The sequence below is a fragment of the Lithobates pipiens genome, unplaced genomic scaffold (genome assembly GCF_037356315.1).
Source record: "Lithobates pipiens isolate NorthernLeopardFrog02 unplaced genomic scaffold, aLitPip1_a1.2 Scaffold_16, whole genome shotgun sequence".
Classification (NCBI taxonomy): domain Eukaryota; kingdom Metazoa; phylum Chordata; class Amphibia; order Anura; family Ranidae; genus Lithobates; species Lithobates pipiens.
This window is the reverse complement of record NW_027507748.1, coordinates 455,738,858-455,758,876: the sequence shown is the minus strand read 5'-3', so window position 1 is coordinate 455,758,876 and position 20,019 is coordinate 455,738,858. Positions and strand designations below refer to the sequence as shown.

General features: G+C 43.5%; 1 protein-coding gene across 5 annotated transcripts in view; it reads left to right on the top strand.

The window, feature by feature from the left end:
• Nucleotides 1-20,019, top strand: part of SLC9D1 (solute carrier family 9 member D1) — a 109,190-nt gene that overhangs the window by 27,847 nt on the left and 61,324 nt on the right. For all 5 annotated transcript variants that reach the window (XM_077482839.1, XM_077482840.1, XM_077482835.1 and 2 more), the window contains exons 4-5: nucleotides 13,038-13,223; nucleotides 18,270-18,398. In XM_077482839.1, the coding sequence (XP_077338965.1) occupies nucleotides 13,038-13,223; nucleotides 18,270-18,398 (315 nt within the window). The remainder of the gene's footprint in view (nucleotides 1-13,037; nucleotides 13,224-18,269; nucleotides 18,399-20,019) is intronic.

The window sequence follows — 20,019 nt, the reverse complement described above, 5'->3', positions numbered from 1 at the left end:
AATGCTGTAGAGAAAAGAGATGCAAAGTGTGACTGTGCAAGTGATTGATCCTCATTTTTTTTATTAAGTAATAATGAAAATTCCACTAAAAAGCATTTAAAAAGTTGGAACTGATGGCCATATAATGCACCTTTTTGGAAGAAAGTAATTGCTGGATTGGTTGCTTGGAGTTGCACAGACAACCTGGGCCGATTGTTTTAGATGAAAGTACGGCGTACCCTGCTGAGGAATGACATGCATGGGTGTCTTCCACAAAGGAAGCCTCTCCTAAAGCCCATGCACAAAAAAAAAGACAGCTTAAAAATTTCCAGGAACCATGCTGAAAAAGACAACTATTGGAACTCTGTACTCTGGATTGATGAAACCAAGATACATGTTTTAAAACTATATGTCGTCGCAAAGGTGAGGCGTACAAAGAAAAATGCATGGTGCCTACAGTAAAACATGGTGGTGGCAGTGACCTCCTGTGGGGCTGCATGAGTGCTGCTGGTGTTGGGGAGCTGCATTTCATTGATGGTATCAGGAATTCAAATATGTACTGCTTTATATTGAAAGAGAATATGCTACCATCACGCCATGCCCTTGGTTGTCATGCCATTTTCCATCATGACAATGATCCAAGGACACATCTAAGGCCACTGTTATATTTCTGAAGAACAGGGTGAAAGTGATTCAGTGGTCAAATATGTCTCCTGATCTGAACCCAATCGAACCTTTATGGTGAATTCTGAAGAGACAAGTTGAGCACTATTCTCCATCCAGCATCCAAGCTCTAGAGGTCTTTTTGAAGTATGGAAAAGGATGGATGTTGCAGTATGTCGCCAACTTGTTCAGTGCATGCCTAAAAGACTTGGTGCTGTCCTTACAAATCATGGAGTTCATACAAAATACTAGATGTAGTAGTTTTTGTTGTGGGGTGTATTCATTTTTGCATCAACTAATTTGAGTAAAACTGAAGATTTTGTAATTTAAGTTATATTATTAACCTTACTTTCATGTAATGGAGCTAAACAAATGTTCTATAGAACTCAGTTTTGTCAATTTTGGAAATTGTTCTCTTGTTCATTGAGATACTGATTAAAATCTTACTTTTTAAAGGCTGTGTACTCATTAATGCTGAGCACTGTATATGTTTTTTGTATATTGTCTTTCTATGATGTCTGTTTGTGAAGTATATTGTCATTCACATCGGCTCCTTTTCAGTTGCATCAGCTTTTTTAGTGTGTTTTCTTTGCCATTGCTTCCATCAGTTGATCCGATTAGTAGACGGAGCCTTTATTGTTTTAGCCACTATAGATGTCAACTGACTACTTGCATATTGTTTCCTAAATAAAAATAACTGTTGTGCTGATCATCTTCCTGCATAACTACTCTGATGGGCGACTGTGGATCAGGCACCTGTAAGCTCTGTTGATGGTGGATTATATGGGTAGCAGCACTGAACTCTTTTCAGCTAGAATGAATGCAGCTAGATTCTGCTGAACATTCTAACCCCCCCACTCCATCTGACCAGTTCAGCTTGTTTTCAACAGGGATCACATGACCACATGCCTAGGCAGTACTAAAGGTTGCCTGGAGCAACATTTTTTTTTACAGGAAAGGTAAATATGTCAACCCTTCCATTATCTTTATTTAGGCATCCCAGTCAAGAATGTGGTCATAGTTTTATCTTGACATTTGAGTATGTTTATTTTAAAGGTATGTGTGCAAACTGACATTTTAACTCCTTATTTTATCTGCCAGTATGTGTAAGCACAATGCCAGGAATTAAAATCTAGTAAGCAGGATTCCTGCCAGAAGCAGAAAGTCTTCAGTGGATTTTCAATTTTGAATTGTATTGTGCTGAAATAGAAATGTAGTATGAGCTGCATGCATTGTTTTGCTAATTTGGTTACAGAAGCTCACCTGGTGTACTGTTTTTCCTCTGCACTACTTCCTTTTCTTCATAAACGTATTTTAATTTTTGGCTACACTGTACCACTGCTGATAGCTAGACAAGCATGATATACAAGAAAAAAGAGAGGAAGTCAGACTACATATGCCAAACATGGAGAGTGCAAATCATATATAGTATTGGGTCCCATATATATTTGCACACAGGCACAATTTTCATACTTTTGGCTCTGTATGCCACCAGAATAAAATGTAAAACAAAACAATCCAAATGAATTTTAAGTGCAGACTTTCAGCTTTAATTCAAGGGCTTGAACATAAATATCAAGTAGAAATTTTAGGAACTGCAACCATTTTGTATACACAGTACCCCCCCCCCCCCTACCATTTTCAGGAGCTCAAATGTAATTAGACAAATTTTAATATAATCGTAAATGTTCATTTTTTATATTTTGTTGAGAATCTTTACTGGCAATGACCATGATTTTGCCAGGCTTTAACTGCAGTGGCCTTCAGTTGTTCTTTGTGTATCTTTCTGCCTTTTAGTTTTTCAGCAATTGAAATGCATGCTCATTTGGGTTGAGATCAGGTGATTTACTCAGCCATTGCAGAATATTCCACTTCTTTTCCTTCACAAGCTCCTGGGTTGCTTTTACAGTGTGGATCATTGTCGCTTTGTATTGTGAAGCGCCATCCAATCAACTTTGCTGCGTTTGGCTGAAGCTGGGCTGACAACATCTCTAAACACTGCAGAAATCATCCGGCTGCTTCTGTGACCATCAATAAACACTAATGACCCAGTGCCACTGGAAGCGATGCATGCCCTTGCCATCACACTTCCTCCACCATGTTTTACAAATTATGTTGTATGCTTTTGGATCATGAGCTGTTCCAAGCCTTCTCCGCACTTTTTTTTCTTCCTGTTATTCTGGTACAGATTAATCTTAATTTCATCTGTACAAAGAATGCTTTTCTAAAACTGGTCTGGCTTTTTTAGATGTTTTTTGGCAAAGTCTAATCTGGCTCTTCTATGCTTCAGGCTTATGAATGGTTTGCACCTTGTGGTGAACCCTCTGTATTTGCTCTCGTGAAGTTTTCTCTTGATTGCAAAACCCTGACAATGATACGCCCACCTCCTGGAGCGTGTCCTTCACTTGTCTGGATGTTGCAAATGGGTTTTTCTTTACCATAGAGGATCCTGCAGTCATCGACCACTGTTGTCTTCTGTTGACATCCAGGCCTTTTTATGTTTTCTGAGCTCATCGGTGCATTCTGATTCTTTCCTCATAATGTATCAAACTGTTTTGGCCACTCTTAATGTTACTGCTATCTCTATGATGGATTTATTTTGTTTTTGAAGCCTTACAATGGCATGTTTCACTTGCACAGACAGCTCCTTTGAACGCATGATGTAGGTTCACAGCTATAGATTCCAAATGCAAATACCACACTTGGGCCCCTTTCACGCTGGGGCAGTGCGGACACCGGTCGTAAAACTGTGCTATTTTTAACACGGCTTTACCCTCGTATTCGGCCCTTAGCGGGTCGGTTTTACCCCCCTGCTAGCAGCCAAGAAAGGGTTAAAACCACCGCAAAATGCCGCTGCAACGACGCTTTGCCGGCGATATAGCCGCGCTGCCCCATTCATTTCAATGGCCATTATCAGTGAAGGAGCGGTATACAACATCGCTCTAAAGATGCTGCTCCACTGTGAAAGCCCTCGAGCTTTCAGTTTAGACATACTTGCTACTCTTTTCTAAATGCAGAACCAGTCTCCATCTACCACAACCCAGGCAAACAGACACCAGAAGTCTCAAGAGACACATCCGTGCTCTTGAGCGAGCCAGGTGTAAATCTAAATCCCTGCAAGACTTTACCCTCTACACATCTGCCCTTCTTAAATACAACTCCTGCCTCCTGCTAAACAAACCTATTACAACACTCTCATCAAAACCCTCTCATACAAACCTTGTCAACTCTTTTCTACCCTTAATTCCTTACTCCCCCCCCCCCCTCCCCCACTACCCCCACCCACAAACTTGTTTACCGCTCAACAGATTGCCAACCATTTCAATAGCAAAATCTACACAATTTGCAAGGAGATATCCAACATTGAAATTCCTCCCCTATCCAACACATCGGGTCCAACACTACACTCAATTCTCTCCTCCTTTTGCCCAGTTAGCACGGAGGAAGTTGATAAACTCTCCATGGCCCACTTCACTACCTGTTTCCTGGACCCTGTCCCCTCTCAATTACTGCGGCCACCTTCCCACTCTATTCCAAACTCCCTAACCCACATCTTCAACCTCTCTCTCTTCTCTGGCATCTTTCTGTCCCTGCTCAAACGTGCACTGGTTATCCCCATAATCAAAAAACCCTCAGTAGACCCCACCTCTTTAATTAACATAAGACTTATCTCCCTGCTCTCATTTGCCTCCAAGCTCATTGAACGCCTTGTCCATGACCAAATGAGTCGCTACCTCATGGACATCAACCTTCTCAACCCCCTACAGTCTAGCTTCCGCCCACAATATTCTACTGAAACTGCCCTACTAAAACTCACCAATGACCTACTAATTGCTAAAACCAATGGGCACTACTCCATACCCTTACTCTTTGACCTCTCTGCTGCCTTTGACACAGTTGACCACCTGCTGCTCCTCAGCAAATTACACTCCCTTGACCTCTGTGATTGTGCTTTATCCTGGTTCTCCTACCTATCTCAGTGCACTTTCAGTGTCACAACTCCATCTCCTCCACTCCTCTAACTCTTTCTGTTGGGGTACACCAAGGCTCCGCCCTTGGGCCTCTCCTATTCTCACTCTCTAAACCTCTTCCCTGGGCCAGTTGATAACCTCCCATGGCTTCCAATACCACCTCTATGCCGACGACATCCAGATCTATCTCTCCACTCCTCAATCTCCCCACGGATCTCAAACTTACTGAATGACATATCGATATGGATGTCACACCACTTCCTCATACTCAATCTTTCTAAAACTGAACTTATTTCCTCCTTCATGGTCCCCCACCTGTGACTTCACCAATAATGTCGACAACATGACCATTGGTCCCTCCACACATGCCAGGGTCCTGGGTGTAATCCTTGACTCTGACTTATCCTTCAGCCCCACATAGCCAATCACTGGCTAAATCCTGCCGCCTTAACCTCCGCAACATCTCCAGAATTTGACCCTTCCTGACTGACACCACAAAGCAACTTAGTGGCCTACCCTTAAGCAGGCTATCCCCCCTTCAGTCTATTATGAATTCTGCTGCTAGACTAATACACCTCACCAGCCGATCCGTGACTGCTGCTCCTCTCTGCCAATCCCTTCACTGGCTTCCCCTACCCCACCATGTAAAATAAAAAATGCTAACCATAACATACAAGGCCATTCACAACATCGCCCCCATCTACATCACTGACCTCATCTGCAGATATCGCCCAAATCGTCACCTCTGCTCCTCCCAGGACCTCCTGCTCTCTAGCTCCCTTGTTACCGTCTCCCATGCTCGCCTTCAGGATTTTTCCAGAGCCTCTACCATCCTCTGGAACTCCCTGCCCCGGTATATCTGATCAGCCGCTACCCTGTCCACCTTTAGGAGATCCCTGAAAATGTATTTATTCAGGGAAGCCTATCCCACACCCACCTAACCACTGTCCCCGAGCCACCCCATCAAATCATTCTCTGCAGCTATTACCTTTTGTGCCACCACCCCCTCCCTTATTAGAATGTAAACTCTACGAGTATGGCCTTCCTGTACCTTTTTGTATTGAACTGTACTGTAATTGTGTTGTCCCACCTATACATTGTAAAGCGCTGCATAAACTGTTGGCGCTATATAAATCGTGTATAATAATAATAATGAGGACTTCTGTTGAAACCAAACCACAGTCAGGTAGAACTAAAATTTCAGCCACAACTGCCAGGAAAATTGTTTGGGATGCAAAGAAAAACCCACAAATAACTTCAGGTGAAATACAGGATTCTCTGAAAACATGTGTGGCTGTTTCAAGATCCACAATAAGAAGGCGCTTGAAGAAAGAAGGGCTGCATGGTCGAATCGCCAGAAGAAACCCATTACTACGGAAATGCCACAAAGTATCCCACTTGCAATACACCAAACAGCACAGAGACAAGCCTCAAACCTTCTGACACAAAGTCATTTGGAGTGATGAGATCAAAATTAAGCTTTTTGGCTACAACCATAAACACTACATTTGGAGAAGAGTCAACAAGGACTATGATGAGAGGTTCACCATTCCTACTGTGAAACACGGAGGTGGATCACTGATGTTTTGGGGATGTGTGACCTACAAAGGCACAGGAAATTTGGTCAAAACTCATGGCAAGATGAATGCAGTATGTTATCAAAAGATACTGGAGGAACATTTTGTATTTCAGCCAGGAAGCTGCGCATGGGGCGTACTTGGACTTTCCAACATGGCAATGATCCAGAACACAAGGCCAAGTCGACCTGTCATTGGCTACAGCAGAATAAAGTTAAGGAGTGGCCATCTCAGTCTCCTGACCTCAATACAATTGAGCCACTCTGGGGAGATCTCAAATGTGCAGTTCATGCAAGACAGCCCAAGAATGTACAGGAACTGGAGGCTTTTTGCCAAGAGGAATGGGCAGCTTTACCATCTGAGAAGATAAAGAGCCTTTTCCACAAAAGACTTCAAGCTGTCATTTATGTTAAAGGGGGCAATACACGGTATTAAGAATTTAATAAAATTCCTATGAGCCTCAGTCAACCCAAAGTCTAATGGATATCACTAACCAGATGCATGTGTTACACGCGTCTCATAATCTTGTGCACAAAAAAATACTAAATTATACGCTGTGCTTTAGAATATTACACAATAAATGCATGCTGAAAACTAAAACAAACACATGTAGTGTTAATGTGACATAGATGTGATTTGACAAATAAAACAATAACTGTCAATTACTGTAAAACGTTAATAATAAAGTGCTCATGGGCATCCAAGTGCTTTGTAATAAGTGTCCGATGGTATATAGGGAACGACACTTTAAATAGCAAAAAAGTGTTGTTATGCAAAAAAACAAGTCTTTTTATAAACAATGCTGTGACTATCCTGTTGAAAAAAATTGCATATGCGTGGCATCCAGTAATAGCACTGCTGACATGCTTATAAATTCATGTGTCTAGAAATGATTGACAGGTGTTGCAGATCATGTGTTTCTGCTCTTATTCCAGTGACCCCCCTAGGTATTGAATGCTCAGCTTAGAGCATGTGACTTGTCAATTACGCTCAGTCAATACAGGCTTGTGAGCCATCCCTCAGTTCTATAATGGTGACAGGATCCTGGGCTTCCCACGCAGTATCTCAGGAATAATGGGAAATAAAACACATTGCTATAATCTTTTTATATGGACTATAAACTGAAAGACCTATGAATAAATGGCTGTGGAAAGAATCCTCTTCCATTATTTCTTATGGGGAAATTTGCTTTGATTATACATGTGCTTTTGGATTACAAGCATGTCTCTGGAACGAATTATGCTCACAATCCAAGTGTGTGGCAGCAACCAGGTGAGAAGTACAAAGGCAAGTGTGTCTTGCCTACAGTTAAGTATGGTAGCGGGAGTGTCATGAGTGCTGCGGGCACTGGGGAGCTACAGTTCATTGAGGAAACCATAAATGCCAACATGTACTGTGACATACTGAAGCAGAGCATGATCCCCCTCCCTTCGGAGACTGGTCCACAGGGCAGTATTCCAACATAACGACCCAAAACACACCTCCAAAATGACCACTGCCTTGCTAAAGAAGCTGAGGGTAAAGGTGATGGACTGGTTAAGCATGTCTCCAGACCTAAACTGTATTGAGCATCTGTGAGGTATCCTCAAATGGAAGGTGGAGGAGCGCAAGGTCTCTAACATCCACCAGCTCTGTGATGTCATGAGTGGAAGAGGACTCCAGTGGCAACCTGTGAAGCTCTGGTGAACTCCATGCCCAAGAGGGATAAGGCAGTGCTGGAAAATAATGGTGGCCACACAAAATATTGACACTTTGGGCCCAATTTGGACATTTTCACTTTTAAGGGTGTACTCACTTTTGTTACCAGCGGTTTAGACATTAATGGCTATGTGTTGAGTTATTTTAAAGGGGACAACAAATGTACACTGTTATACAAGCTGTACACTCACTACTTTACATTATGTCATTGTGTAATTTCTTCAGTGTTGTCACATAAAAAGATACAATAAAACATTTACAAAAATGTGAGGAGTGTACTCACTTTTGTGAGATACTGTGTGTGTGTGTGTGTGTGTGTGTGTATATAGATATATATAGATTGTATAGCTGATTACAGGTCCTCAAGTATCTATGCGTTTTGCCAGAATTGCTAAAAATTAACTTTAGCAACTGCACTCATTTAGTATTTTATTTAACTTGGTGACACAGAGTGTCTGATAAGATACAGGATATCTGTTTGTCAATGTTCTACTGGTGTTTTGTCAGTAAGATCAGATTTTTCTTTCCTTTTCATACTTAAAAATGTTTTTTTCTTCTCATCTATGGACAGGAAATCATAAACCCTTGGACTACACTGCCAACATGTGCCTTGAATACTGTAAAACCAAAAACCAAAACTGTAGTCCGACTCAGGATTAACACCTCCTGCTATCAGCATGTCTATTTTTATTATTTTTATTTTTTTTGCGAGTGCCCTAGGAGCATAGACATCTTTTCTACTGCTTTGCTGTGTTGGTGATTCTAAAGGAAAGCATTACGAAAATAGAAAATGGTAAACGTGATACTTACCTGCCCTGTGTAATGGTTTTGCACAAAGCATCCCAGTCCTCCTTCTTTTTTTTTTTTTTTTTGGTACCTTGCTTGCCCTTTCTCGGTGGGGCAATGGGTGATGGCGAGCAGTGTCCTCCATATGCCTTCTCCCATCCTCTCCTATAGACTATTAGACGCTTAATAGGCGTCCAATCACAGTGCCAGATGTTTCAGCCAATCAGGTGACAAGTAACAGACCCGAGCACCTGATTGGCGGAGAGGTGGTTCAGTGTTAGGAAAGCGAGTATTCATTTGCTGTTCTAACACACCTGGGTGAACTGCGAACACCAAGAACGGCGCTCGCAGGTCACCTTTTTTGATGCCTATTGCTGTAATTCAGGCATCCAGTGCCCGAAAAGGGGCCGAGCGACATAATAGGAATGGTGGCCATGAATAGATTAATGTTAATCATGAATCTGCCCATTATACTCGGGGGGTGGCTGGAGAGATGTGCCTCTGCCTGTAGCAGTCACGCCTGTGTATGTCAGGATCTTGCACTTTCTCATGGGACTTGTAGTTTCAAAACAGCTGGAGGGCCGAGGTTGCCAACCCCTGCTCTAGGGACTATACATTGCCTTACTGTCACATTGTTGCAACATATCTGATTCGAGACACGATAAAGACACTCCCACTGTACAAGAGGCCTTTAAAGCGGGAGTTCCGCCTTTTTTTTTTTTTTTTTTTTTTTTTTTTTAAGTCAGCAGCTACAAATACTGCAGCTGCTGACTATTAAAATAAGGACACTTACTCGCCCAGCGCGCCGCGATGTCGGCACCCGATCGATCGTCTCTCGGGTGCTGCCACCGCCATCTTCGGTGTGGGAATCAGGAAGTGGAGCCTTGCGGCTTTATTTCCCAGTTCCCTACTGCGCATGCGCGAGTCACGCTGCGCAATAAGGACGGTCTCCGCTGTCTCTGGGATCCGTGTGTTTCCCAGCAGACAGCGGGGGACCCGCAGGAAGTGGCGTAAATATCCGCAGATTCTGCGGATATCTATGCCGGAAGTGGGTGCAGATACCTGTACTGTACAGGTATTTGCACCCCCCCTCCCCCCTGAAAGGTGCCGATTGTGGCGCCGGAGGGGGGGGAGGTTTCCAGTGAGCCGAAGTTCCACTTTAGGGTGGACCTCCGCTTTAAGCTCCCATTATGCTAACTGTTCCAGGGCTGCTTGCAGTGGTGCAGTCGTCTGCAGTCTGGAAACCATAATATCCTCTGATCTTGGGGTCTTTTCCATGCTCAAAGTTGTTGGGTGAGGTCCTCTTGGGCTCTGTTGGGTGAGGCTCTCTCAGCTGAGGTTTTTACCACTAACATGCAAAATTATATGACCCAAATTTCCCAGTTATTATATGACCCAAATTACCCAGATATCAAAGACCACATGCACACTCCCAAGCTGTTTTACTGCAGTTTCTGTTTTTAATTTGTCCAAGGCTTCAGAGAGAACCACGTTCACAATATAGAATGTTGTGTTGTTTTTTTTTTTTTGTGTTTTTCATATCTGAGGTGTACAACCCCAATTTCAAAGTTGGGATGCTGTAAATTAACACACAAAACAGAATGCAATGATTTGTACATCTCATAAAGCCATACTTTATTCACAATAGAAAACCGAAAACATATCCAATGTTTAAACTGAGAAAATGTAAAATTTTAAGAAAAAAATAAGGTAATTTTGAAATTATGGCAGCAACACGTCTCAAAGTTGGGGCAGGGCAACAAAAAGATTGATAAGTGGTATTAAAGCGGAGGTCCACCCTAAAGTGGACCTTCCGCTCATTGGAATCCTCCCCCCCTCCGGCGCCACAATTGGCACCTTTCAGGGGGGAGGGGGGGCACAGGTACCTGTACAGTACAGGTATCTGCACCCACTTCCGGCGTAGATTCTGCAGAAGGTACGCCCCTTTCCGCAGAATCTACGCCCCTTTCCGAAAGTCCCCCGCTGCCTGCTGGGAAACACATGGATCCCAGAGACAGTGGGGACCATCCTTATTGCGCAGCGCGACTCGCGCATGCGCAGTAGGTAACCGGGAAATTAAGCCGAAAGGCTCCACTTCCTGATTCCCATACCCAAGATGGCGGCGGCAGCACCCGAGAGACGATCAAGAGATCGGCTTCGGGTGCCGACATCGTGGGCGCACTGGGCGGGTAAGTGTCACTATTTTAAAAGTCAGCAGCTGCAGTATTTGTAGCTGCTGGCTTTAAAAAAAAAAAAAAAAAAAAAAACGGCTGAACTCCCAGCGGACTCCCGCTTTAACATGGAAGAGCTGGAAGAACATTTTGCAACTAATTAGGTCAATTGGCAACAGGTCCGCAACATGATTGGGTTTAAAAAGAGCATCAGCATTTCTCAGAAGTAAAGATGGGCAGAAGTTCACCAATATGTAAAAAGCTGCATCTAAAATGTCATATAATTTTTCTCAACTTAAAATTGCAAAGACCCTAAATCAGTGATGGTGAACCTTGGCACCCCAGATGTTTTGGAGCTACATTTCCCATGATGTTCAGGCATTCTGCAGTGAAGCTGAGCATCATGGGAATTGTAGTTCCAAAACATCTGGGGTGCCAAGGTTCACCATCACTGCCCTAAATGGAGGTCTAATAATGATGTGAGCGCATATACTTTTTGTTGTGGCATGTGGTATGTTGAAGAGAGATTATTATTTTTCTTTCTGGGTTCATCAATATCACTAAAAACTGGATTTTCAGCTTTGATAATCACTTGGAAGGACTATTGGTCACTGTTTATGGTGTGTGTGCTTATCAGGTGCAAAAAGTTTAGATGCAAATTTTTTTTTTTTTTTTTTGGTGGTCTCACTTCTGATTCTGCATGTTTTTTTTTTCTCTTTAATATGTATATGTTCAACATTTTGGGAGTTGTATGTTTTTTGTTTTTATTGACACATGTTTGTATTTTCTTAGGGTGAAGAAGTCTCACTTATAGTGCTGCACATTTATGTTTTTGATATTTTTTATTCACTAATTGGCTTTTAAATTATCACATGTGATATACACAGGAGTACTAATGCGCACAAACCCAGCTATCTAACAACTAATCTCTCAAATATAGGAAGCCACCAACATAAAAAGTCATCTCTGCACCGTTAAAATAGAAAAAAGGGGGTATGTGGCACTACCAAAATACATGTAACTATAAAAAATGAAAAATAAATCGAATTGAATGTATACACATAAGTGCAATCAGTAAACTGTGCAAAATATCTAATGTGCAAAAAACGCATAAAGTGCAACAAATCTTCACAGTAAGATAATAAATGTGCAAATGAGCAATTATGCAATATACAATACAGTGCAAAATGAAACATAGATTACATCCGTATATACCAACAATACAGTGACCTTGAAATAACTGATTGTGCAATAGTTCAATAAAGTGCAAAGTGAATCAAACAATAAGTCCGTATATCTCCACGTAAAAATGATCTTTAAAAAATTGCTATAAATAAAGTTTTAAAAGTGCAATGCCAAAAGTGATGATATTGAGTCCCAAAATTCAAAACGTATCCATGCAGTGCAAATAGAAAACTCAGTAAGTGACACTTCCACCGATGATCCACACTTCAGTGCTCACATGTGCACCCCTTGTTTCCCCCAGCCTCTCACCACTACAAAAGGCCCCTAAGGACCATATGGCGCGGTGTAAACAATTGGCTGTGATAAAATCACTTACTGACTTTTCTATTTGCACTGAAAATAGAACTTTTTTTTTTTCGCACTTTTCTAGGTATCTATTGAGGAAAACTGGTCCCCCCCCCCCGTGTTTATGCTCATTCCCTCAGTACTGATTTTCTACAAAATTGGGCAGGTTGTCCTTGGCTAGTCTACCCATTTTTGGTTTGCCAGTCTAATCCTACTGTAGGCAGCACTTAAAACCCAAAGGTTTAAGGTGTTCCCCTTTTTAAAGAAAAAAATGCTGTACAGGTCTGGGGATTTTAAATCTCTGCTCTTCTCCCTCTTCGTGCAATGCTACCAGGATAGACCTTCATTGATCAGCACCCTTGCAGCGAATCGTTTGGTCCATCCCAGGAATGCTGCACGAAGAAGAGGGAGAAGATCAGAGATTTCAAATTGCTGGACCAGCTGCGAGGGTGCTGACACACAGGGTAAGTACTGCAGGGACCAGGGGGAGATGGGAGGGTATCTGGTGTTTAGTTTACAGTTTACCTTTACAAACATAATGAAAAGATAATCTTTTTAAGACTTCCTGTATCTGTCAATGAAATCCAAGAGAATGATTTAATGTCAAGTACAAAAATCCTGTTTTTCCATGTTAACACAAAATTATTTTTGAACTGTGACAGATACGTGGTGTAAATGTGGAAGCAGTCTTGCGAGTGGAAGAAGATGAAGTGAAAAGGAATACATCTCAACGCCAAGTAGATGATGACTTGGGACTCAGCATGCTTATTGACTCTCAAAATAACCAGTACATATTGACCAAGCCAAGAGATTCCACTATGCCCCGTGCTGACCATCACTTTATCAAGGTAATTTTTTGTTTATTTAGGAATAAGCTAATCTGCTGTGCTAAAGCTCTTCAGTTTGTTCTTTCATAATATATTGCTTAGTTACAATTATTTAGCATTGTAACTGGATTACATTGGACCTTCTGTAAAAATGGAAGATCTGTTTTACTTACTGACTTATACTTCCATATACAACTGGCTTTAAAATGCTTTGTAAAAATAAGTCATGCTTAAACATAAGATCTTGAATTTAAAGTCATGTTTAAAGCGGTAGTAAACCACATTATTTTTTTTTTTTTTTTAACCTTGTAAGACAATGGTGTAATGTGCTAGTATGCATAATACCATTTTAATATAACAACCCCAGAGCTTCAAACTTATCCACTTATCAAACTATTCTGATTCATATCTGTGTTCCTATTGTTAACTGCATTCAAAACAAAAAAAGTAAATTTCTCTTATATTCACCGACCGACACAGCTCCTCTCTTAGCCATTGGGTTGTTATGCCTACCACTAGAAGAAAACTAGGCATTACTTGTTATGCAACACACAGAACTTTCCAGTTCCGCCCAGGTGGCGGTCCCTTAGGTAACAACCCAGCAGCCTGCCATGCAGTCATCAGTTTTATTTTGCCTAGGGAAGGAGAAGGACCTAGGAACCCTGCGGGCCCATCGGTCTGTGCTTTTTTTTTTTCAGCAGAAGCTTGACTTTTTTTGTGCAAGATGATTGATCCTGTGATCTGCTATCAACAGCCGGCTGGGTGACATGCTAGATACCCTTATTCTTGTAGTCTCCCCAGTCTGGCCATCGAGCGCGTGCGGGTCGCAGCTCCACGCTAGGCCGGCCACAATGAAACCTCAGCTCCAGAGGTGGTCGGTGAGCTTTTATGCTCCGGGGCACACATATGACCGGGCAACTGATGTCTGCGTCACAGTATGCCGGGCCAGCAGCCACCCTGTCCTGATCAATGATTGGGTATATAATGGAATTTCTCCCAGCTCTGCAGGACTGGTAAGTACAGCTCTCCCTGCCTCAGTGGGGCTGAGCAGCAGGGCATTCCCTGGGAGGTCGCTTTGGGGGTCCCTCACCCTCCTCTCCTCTCTCCCTGTCCCTTTCCCCCTCCCCCCTGGGGGATGCAGCTGAATGGTGTGTGTGTGTGTGTGTGTGTGTGTATGTCTGTGCAGGGGCTCTCACCTGGGGGTGGCGCTGGGTCCTGTTTTTCATGTCCCTGGAAGGTGTCTGTGAGGCTATGCTGGTGTCCTGTGCAGCACTGTACTCGCCGCCATTGATTCTCCCTGTCCCTCATGGATCTTGCATTCAGCGGCCATCTTAGGTGTGGGCAAGGGAAAGCATGCTCTCCTGGGCTTCAGCGGCCATTTTCCTTGTGAATGTCCCTATACAGGATGCCGGCGGCCATATTCTTGAAGCCTGAACACGTTTTTCAGTGTTCTCTAGCGGCAGCAAGGGATCCTGTGCTCTGACGGCCATTTTCCCTGTGTTTTATGTCCTTATGCTGGACACTGGGCGACCATTTTCTTGGAGCCTGAGCACAATTCAGAGCGGTTTTAGCGCCATTAGCAGCTGCTTCCACCGACACAGCACTGTTTCCTCTGCACCTGGGAGCCAACAGAGACTACAGGCACTACCTGCTGGATAGCGCAGAACCCCTCAGGGTGGTAAGTCCGGCGAGAAAGAGCCCCTCAACCAGCGGCAGTAAGGAGGTGCAAAAAAAGCAGCCCCTGACCCCCCTCCTCTGGGGAGAGCTCTGACGCAGACTCGGGCCCTGCTGAGGCTGGGGACCCCTATTCTGTCTTGTCAGACGACCATGACCAGGACAGTGAGGATGAGTTCCCGTCCGGGTCAGTGCGCAACAAAGCGCTTGTTGGAGCACTTATCACAGCTGTGTGTGATACCCTGAAGATTCAGGAGTCAGCAGATCCCTCTGCTGCGGTGGCGGTACCTTTTGGGTCCCGTAAGCCAGCACATTCACCTAAGGTGTTCCTGTATCTGACTTATTTTGAAAAGTTCATTTACAAGGAATGGGGTCACCCGCAATGGACCTTTTTGGTCCCTAAATCCATGACAGTGCGTTACCCCTTTGACGAGAGCCTTCTCAAGAAGTTGGTGGCTCCTCCGGTCATGGACCCCCCAGTATCCAGGTTAAACAAAGTAACCATGATCCCGGTAGAGGGGACTCCTTAATTTAAGGATCCTGCGGACAGGAAGGCAGAGGCAGTGTCTCGTTCCTTTTATTTACGGTGGTGGGGTCCGCCGTGCGACCAGTACTGGCATCTGCACTTGTGTCACGGACACTGACTGAGTGGGCTAAACTGTTGCACCGCAAATTGGGAGAGCAACAGGACTCTCCTGTCTGTGTGGAACTAGCAGACCAACTAGTGCAAGGCCTTAAGTACGTTTGTGACGCGGCCCTGGATAATCTTCCTCTGTTATCCAGGGCTTCGGTTCCAGCAGTGGTGCTGAGGCGCCTGATTTGGTTAAAATGCTGGTCTGCTGACCAGGCATCTAAGAAAGCCCTGACGGATCTTCCCTTCCTTGGCGACTGGCTTTTCGGAGCCTCGTTAGATGATATTATTAAAAATGCCACCTGTGGTAAGAGTACCCTACTCCCACAGACCAGTAAGGCTACTGTGCCTGCGGTGGGGCACACCAGACGTGGATCTTCTGGCCTCCCATCTCAACCGGAAGGTGCAGAGATTCTTGTCCAGGACAAGAGATCCTTGGGCAGACGCATCAGACGTGCTGGTGGCTCCGTTGGATCAGTACCAGCTGATCTACGCCTTTCCTCCACTAAAACTGTTACCACGTCTGCTCTGCAGAATGAAAGTCGAGGGGATCCCAGTGATGCGACCTTGGTACGCAGACCTAGTGTGCATGGTGGCAGATGCCCCCTGGTGATTGTCGTTACGAGAGGACCTTCTGTCTCAAGGTCTGATCTTCCATCCTGCTTTACCATCGCTGGCTTTAACAGCATGGCTATTGAGAGCCAGGTGTTGAGGAACCGGGGTCTGTCGGACTTGGTGATCCCAACTATGCTGAAGGCATGGAAATTTTCTTCTAGGAAGATATATCATCGTACCTGGAAGGCCTACAGCTCCATGTGTGAGGAGAATGGATGGCATCCACGCTCCTTTGCTATATCCAGGATCCTGATGTTTCTTCGGCAAGGAGTAGACCAGAAATTGGCGTTAAGCACCATTAAAGGGCAAATATCTTGGCAATATTTTTTCAGCGACCTCTGGTGTCTCACTCATTAGTGGGCACTTTTGTTCAGGGGCTGCGACATGTAGTCCCTCTGGTGCGTCCACCGTTACCCCCGTGGGATCTGAACCTGGTGTTATCGGTACTTCAAAAACCGCCGTTTGAAAATATCACAGAGATTCCCTTGATAACTCTTTCCCAGAAAGTTGTCTTTCTAGTGGCCATCACATCGGCCAGGAGAGTTTCGGAACTGGCGGCTTTGTTATGCAAGTCACTTATCTGGTTATCGACAAGGATAAGTTAGTGTTGCGTCTGCAACCGTCTTTTCTGTCGAAAGTGGTCTCGGTTTTTCATATCAATGAGGACATTGTGCTACCATCTCTGTGTCCTAAGCCAAAACACCCTAAGGAAGTGGCTCTTCATGCTCTGGAAGTGGTTTGGGCTCTAAAGGTGTATTTGTCTTCCGCTGCTTCGTTTCGAAAGTCAGACTCACTGTTTGTTTGTGTCTGGTCCAAAGAAAGGCATGGCGGTCTCGTTGGCCACCATTTCCAGGTGGATCAGACAGATTGTAGTACAAGCCTATGCCTTGAAGGGGCAGGTGCCCCCCCTTTCCGGTCACGGCCCACTCCACAAGGGCAGTCGGAACGTCTTGTGCCTTCCGACACGAAGCGTCTGTTACTCAAGTGTGTAAAGTGGCGACCTGGTCATCTCTCCACGCGTTTACCAAGTTCTACAAGGTAGACGTCGGTGCATCGGCTGATGCCTGTTTTGGCCACAAAGTTTTTTTCAGGCGGCTGTATAGTTGCAATTAAATATGCAATGTATTTTCTTTTCTTTCCTGTTTTGTTTTGTTTTTTCGTAAAAAAAAAAAAAAAAAAAAAAAACACAGTACCTGAAGTTAATGCACTGTTGCATTAGTTATCGCAGTTTTTGGTGCGGTTGAGGGTGGTTCCTCCTGTTGAGGCATACCCTGGTTTTTGTGGTGGTGGTTTTTTCCACGCACTGTTGTTTTTTGTGGGTAAAGTTTTCACTAGTTATTACTTACCATGGAGGTTGAAGTTTTATGCTGGTTTTCCCACCCCTCGTTTGGCACTGCTTGGGGACGTCCCAATGACTAAGGAAGGAGCTGTGTTGGTTGGTGAATATAAGAGAAAATAGGATTTTTTGTACTCGCCGTAAAATAGTTTTCTCTGTAATTCACCGACTAATGCAGCACCCACCCCTCCTTTTTCTCTTTACATTATACTGCTTGTTGACGTACTGATGACTGCATGGCAGGCTGGAGGGTTGTTACCCAAGGGACCGGCCCCTGGGCGGAACTGGAAAGTTCTGTGTGTTGCATAACAAGTAATGCCTAGTATTCTCCTAGTGGTGGGCATAACAACCCAATGGCTAAGAGAGGAGCTGTGTCGGTCAATGAATTACAGAGAAAAGGATTTTACGGTGAGTACAAAAAATCCTATTTTTCAGGCTTCTTATGTTTTTCTACGGATCTAGTAGTACATTTTTCCTGCAACGTTCCAAGCATCACCCACTTATTGATGTTTACGTGTCAGCCGTGAATGGCTGCCTGTGTCCTATCAGTCAAGGACACTAGGAGGCCAGAGCTACATGCATCTAGAAACCAAGGACATTTAGTCACAGATGCCATCTGCGCCCTAGCAACCAAGGACATTGGGAAGCAGAAGCTGTCTGTGTCCTAGCCACCAAGGATGCTAGTTCTATAGGCAGGTAAATTTAAATATTGTAAATGATCTGTTACTGCTGTAATGTTTTTTTCTAAATGTTTTGTGTAACATGTATATTACAGTCATTTTATCTAATGCATAAATATAATGTTTTGTAGGATATTGTTACTATAGTGATGCTATCTCTTCCTTGTGGATGGTTGTGTACAATGATAGGACTGCCAACTATGTTTGGTTATATCATGTGTGGAGTTCTTTTAGGACCATCTGGATTAAACAGTATAAAGGTAATATTTTATTACTAAATGTAACTTTTCTTTTCCTATGTGTGAGCTTAGTTTTTTTTTTTTCATGGAATATTGTATGCCAAGCATATGATCTTGGAAATCCAATATGCGGGCATATAGTCTTTAAAGAAAAAGGAGAAAATTGTGACCTGTAATGGGTTTATAGTTTTCCTAAAAACTCACACGTCACAAATACAGATTTAAAACTTTTATGTCTGTGGAGGGCTGCACCTTGAGAACAGAAAAAAGACCAGCCCAAGACTGATTGACATAAAGCTTAAAATTATTAAATACAATGCAGGGTGAGCACTATTATAAACCGTGCTTGAGCAGAGCTTCTTAATGCAGTCCTGTTGTAAATAATCTGTTGTAAAACTCTTGGGAAGAACATACACATCTACCTCTCATCTCCCAACTGTATTTCCTAATGCCTGATGTGATGGAGTTCACTTAATAAGAGTTGGTTACACTAATATAGCTTTTCTCAATAGTTTTTTAATAGAGGAACCCTTAAAATAACTTCTTAGTCTCAGGGAACCCCTACTAATGTAGCTGTACCCCCTTAGGGGCTGCTGATTTGGTTACTTAGCAATCCACCAATCACCCCTCTGCCAGACTCCCCATGATCAGTTAAGACCATGAACAGTCATTTGCACGATTTTGCAGGATACAACTTGGGTGGATCAAGGGTGTGATATGAGATGCCCATAGCATTTGATATATTGCACGACAATACTGAATAGCCTTGTCTTGGAAATTCTTGTACATCTAGTATTCTCAGCAAATTATTGAAACACTACTTCTTCACTTCCAATTTTGACAAGGAAGAATCACTCTGAATAATTCCACCTAGCAGACCATAATGATGTTGCCTTTAACACAGGGCTCGACAAAACCCAGGCACCAGGTTGCCTGGGGCAGCACAGCTGGGGGTATCCTGTCTCCGTGGACCCCCCCCCGGCGTGATCGCGTCGGGCCGCTCGGCCGGTAATTGAGGCTGCGGCTTTGAGGCCTTCTGCGGTCCTATGATTCCTTCTGGAATCTGGCGCCCTCCTGTGGTGGCCGTTGGTATGACAACCAGCAATGCTAATGGAGCTTCCCCTGCCTGTTTTTATTGCCTGCCTATCTCCTTCCCTTTATTTAGAACCTAAACATTATATATATTTTTTATTCTAACACCCTAGAGAATAAAATGGTGGTCGTTGTAATACTGTCTGTCACACCGTATTTGCGCAGCAGACTTACAAGCAAACTTTTTTCGGGAAAAATAATTTAATAAAAAAATAAGACAACAGTAAAGTTAGCCCAATTTTTTTTTATATTGTGAAAGATAATGTTACGCCGAGTATATTGGTACCCAACATGTAACGCTTCAAAATTGCGCCCGCTCATGGAATGGCGACAAACTTTTACCCTTTAAAATCTACATAGGCGACGTTTAAAACAATTCTACAGGTTGCACATTTGAGTTACAGAGGAGGTCTAGGGCTAGAATTATTGCTCTCGCTCTACCAATCACGGTGATACCTCACATGTGTGGTTTGAACACCGCTTTCATATGCGGGCGGGACAGGGCACGTTTAAAAAAAAAATTTTTTTTCTTCTTTTAACCACTTTCAGA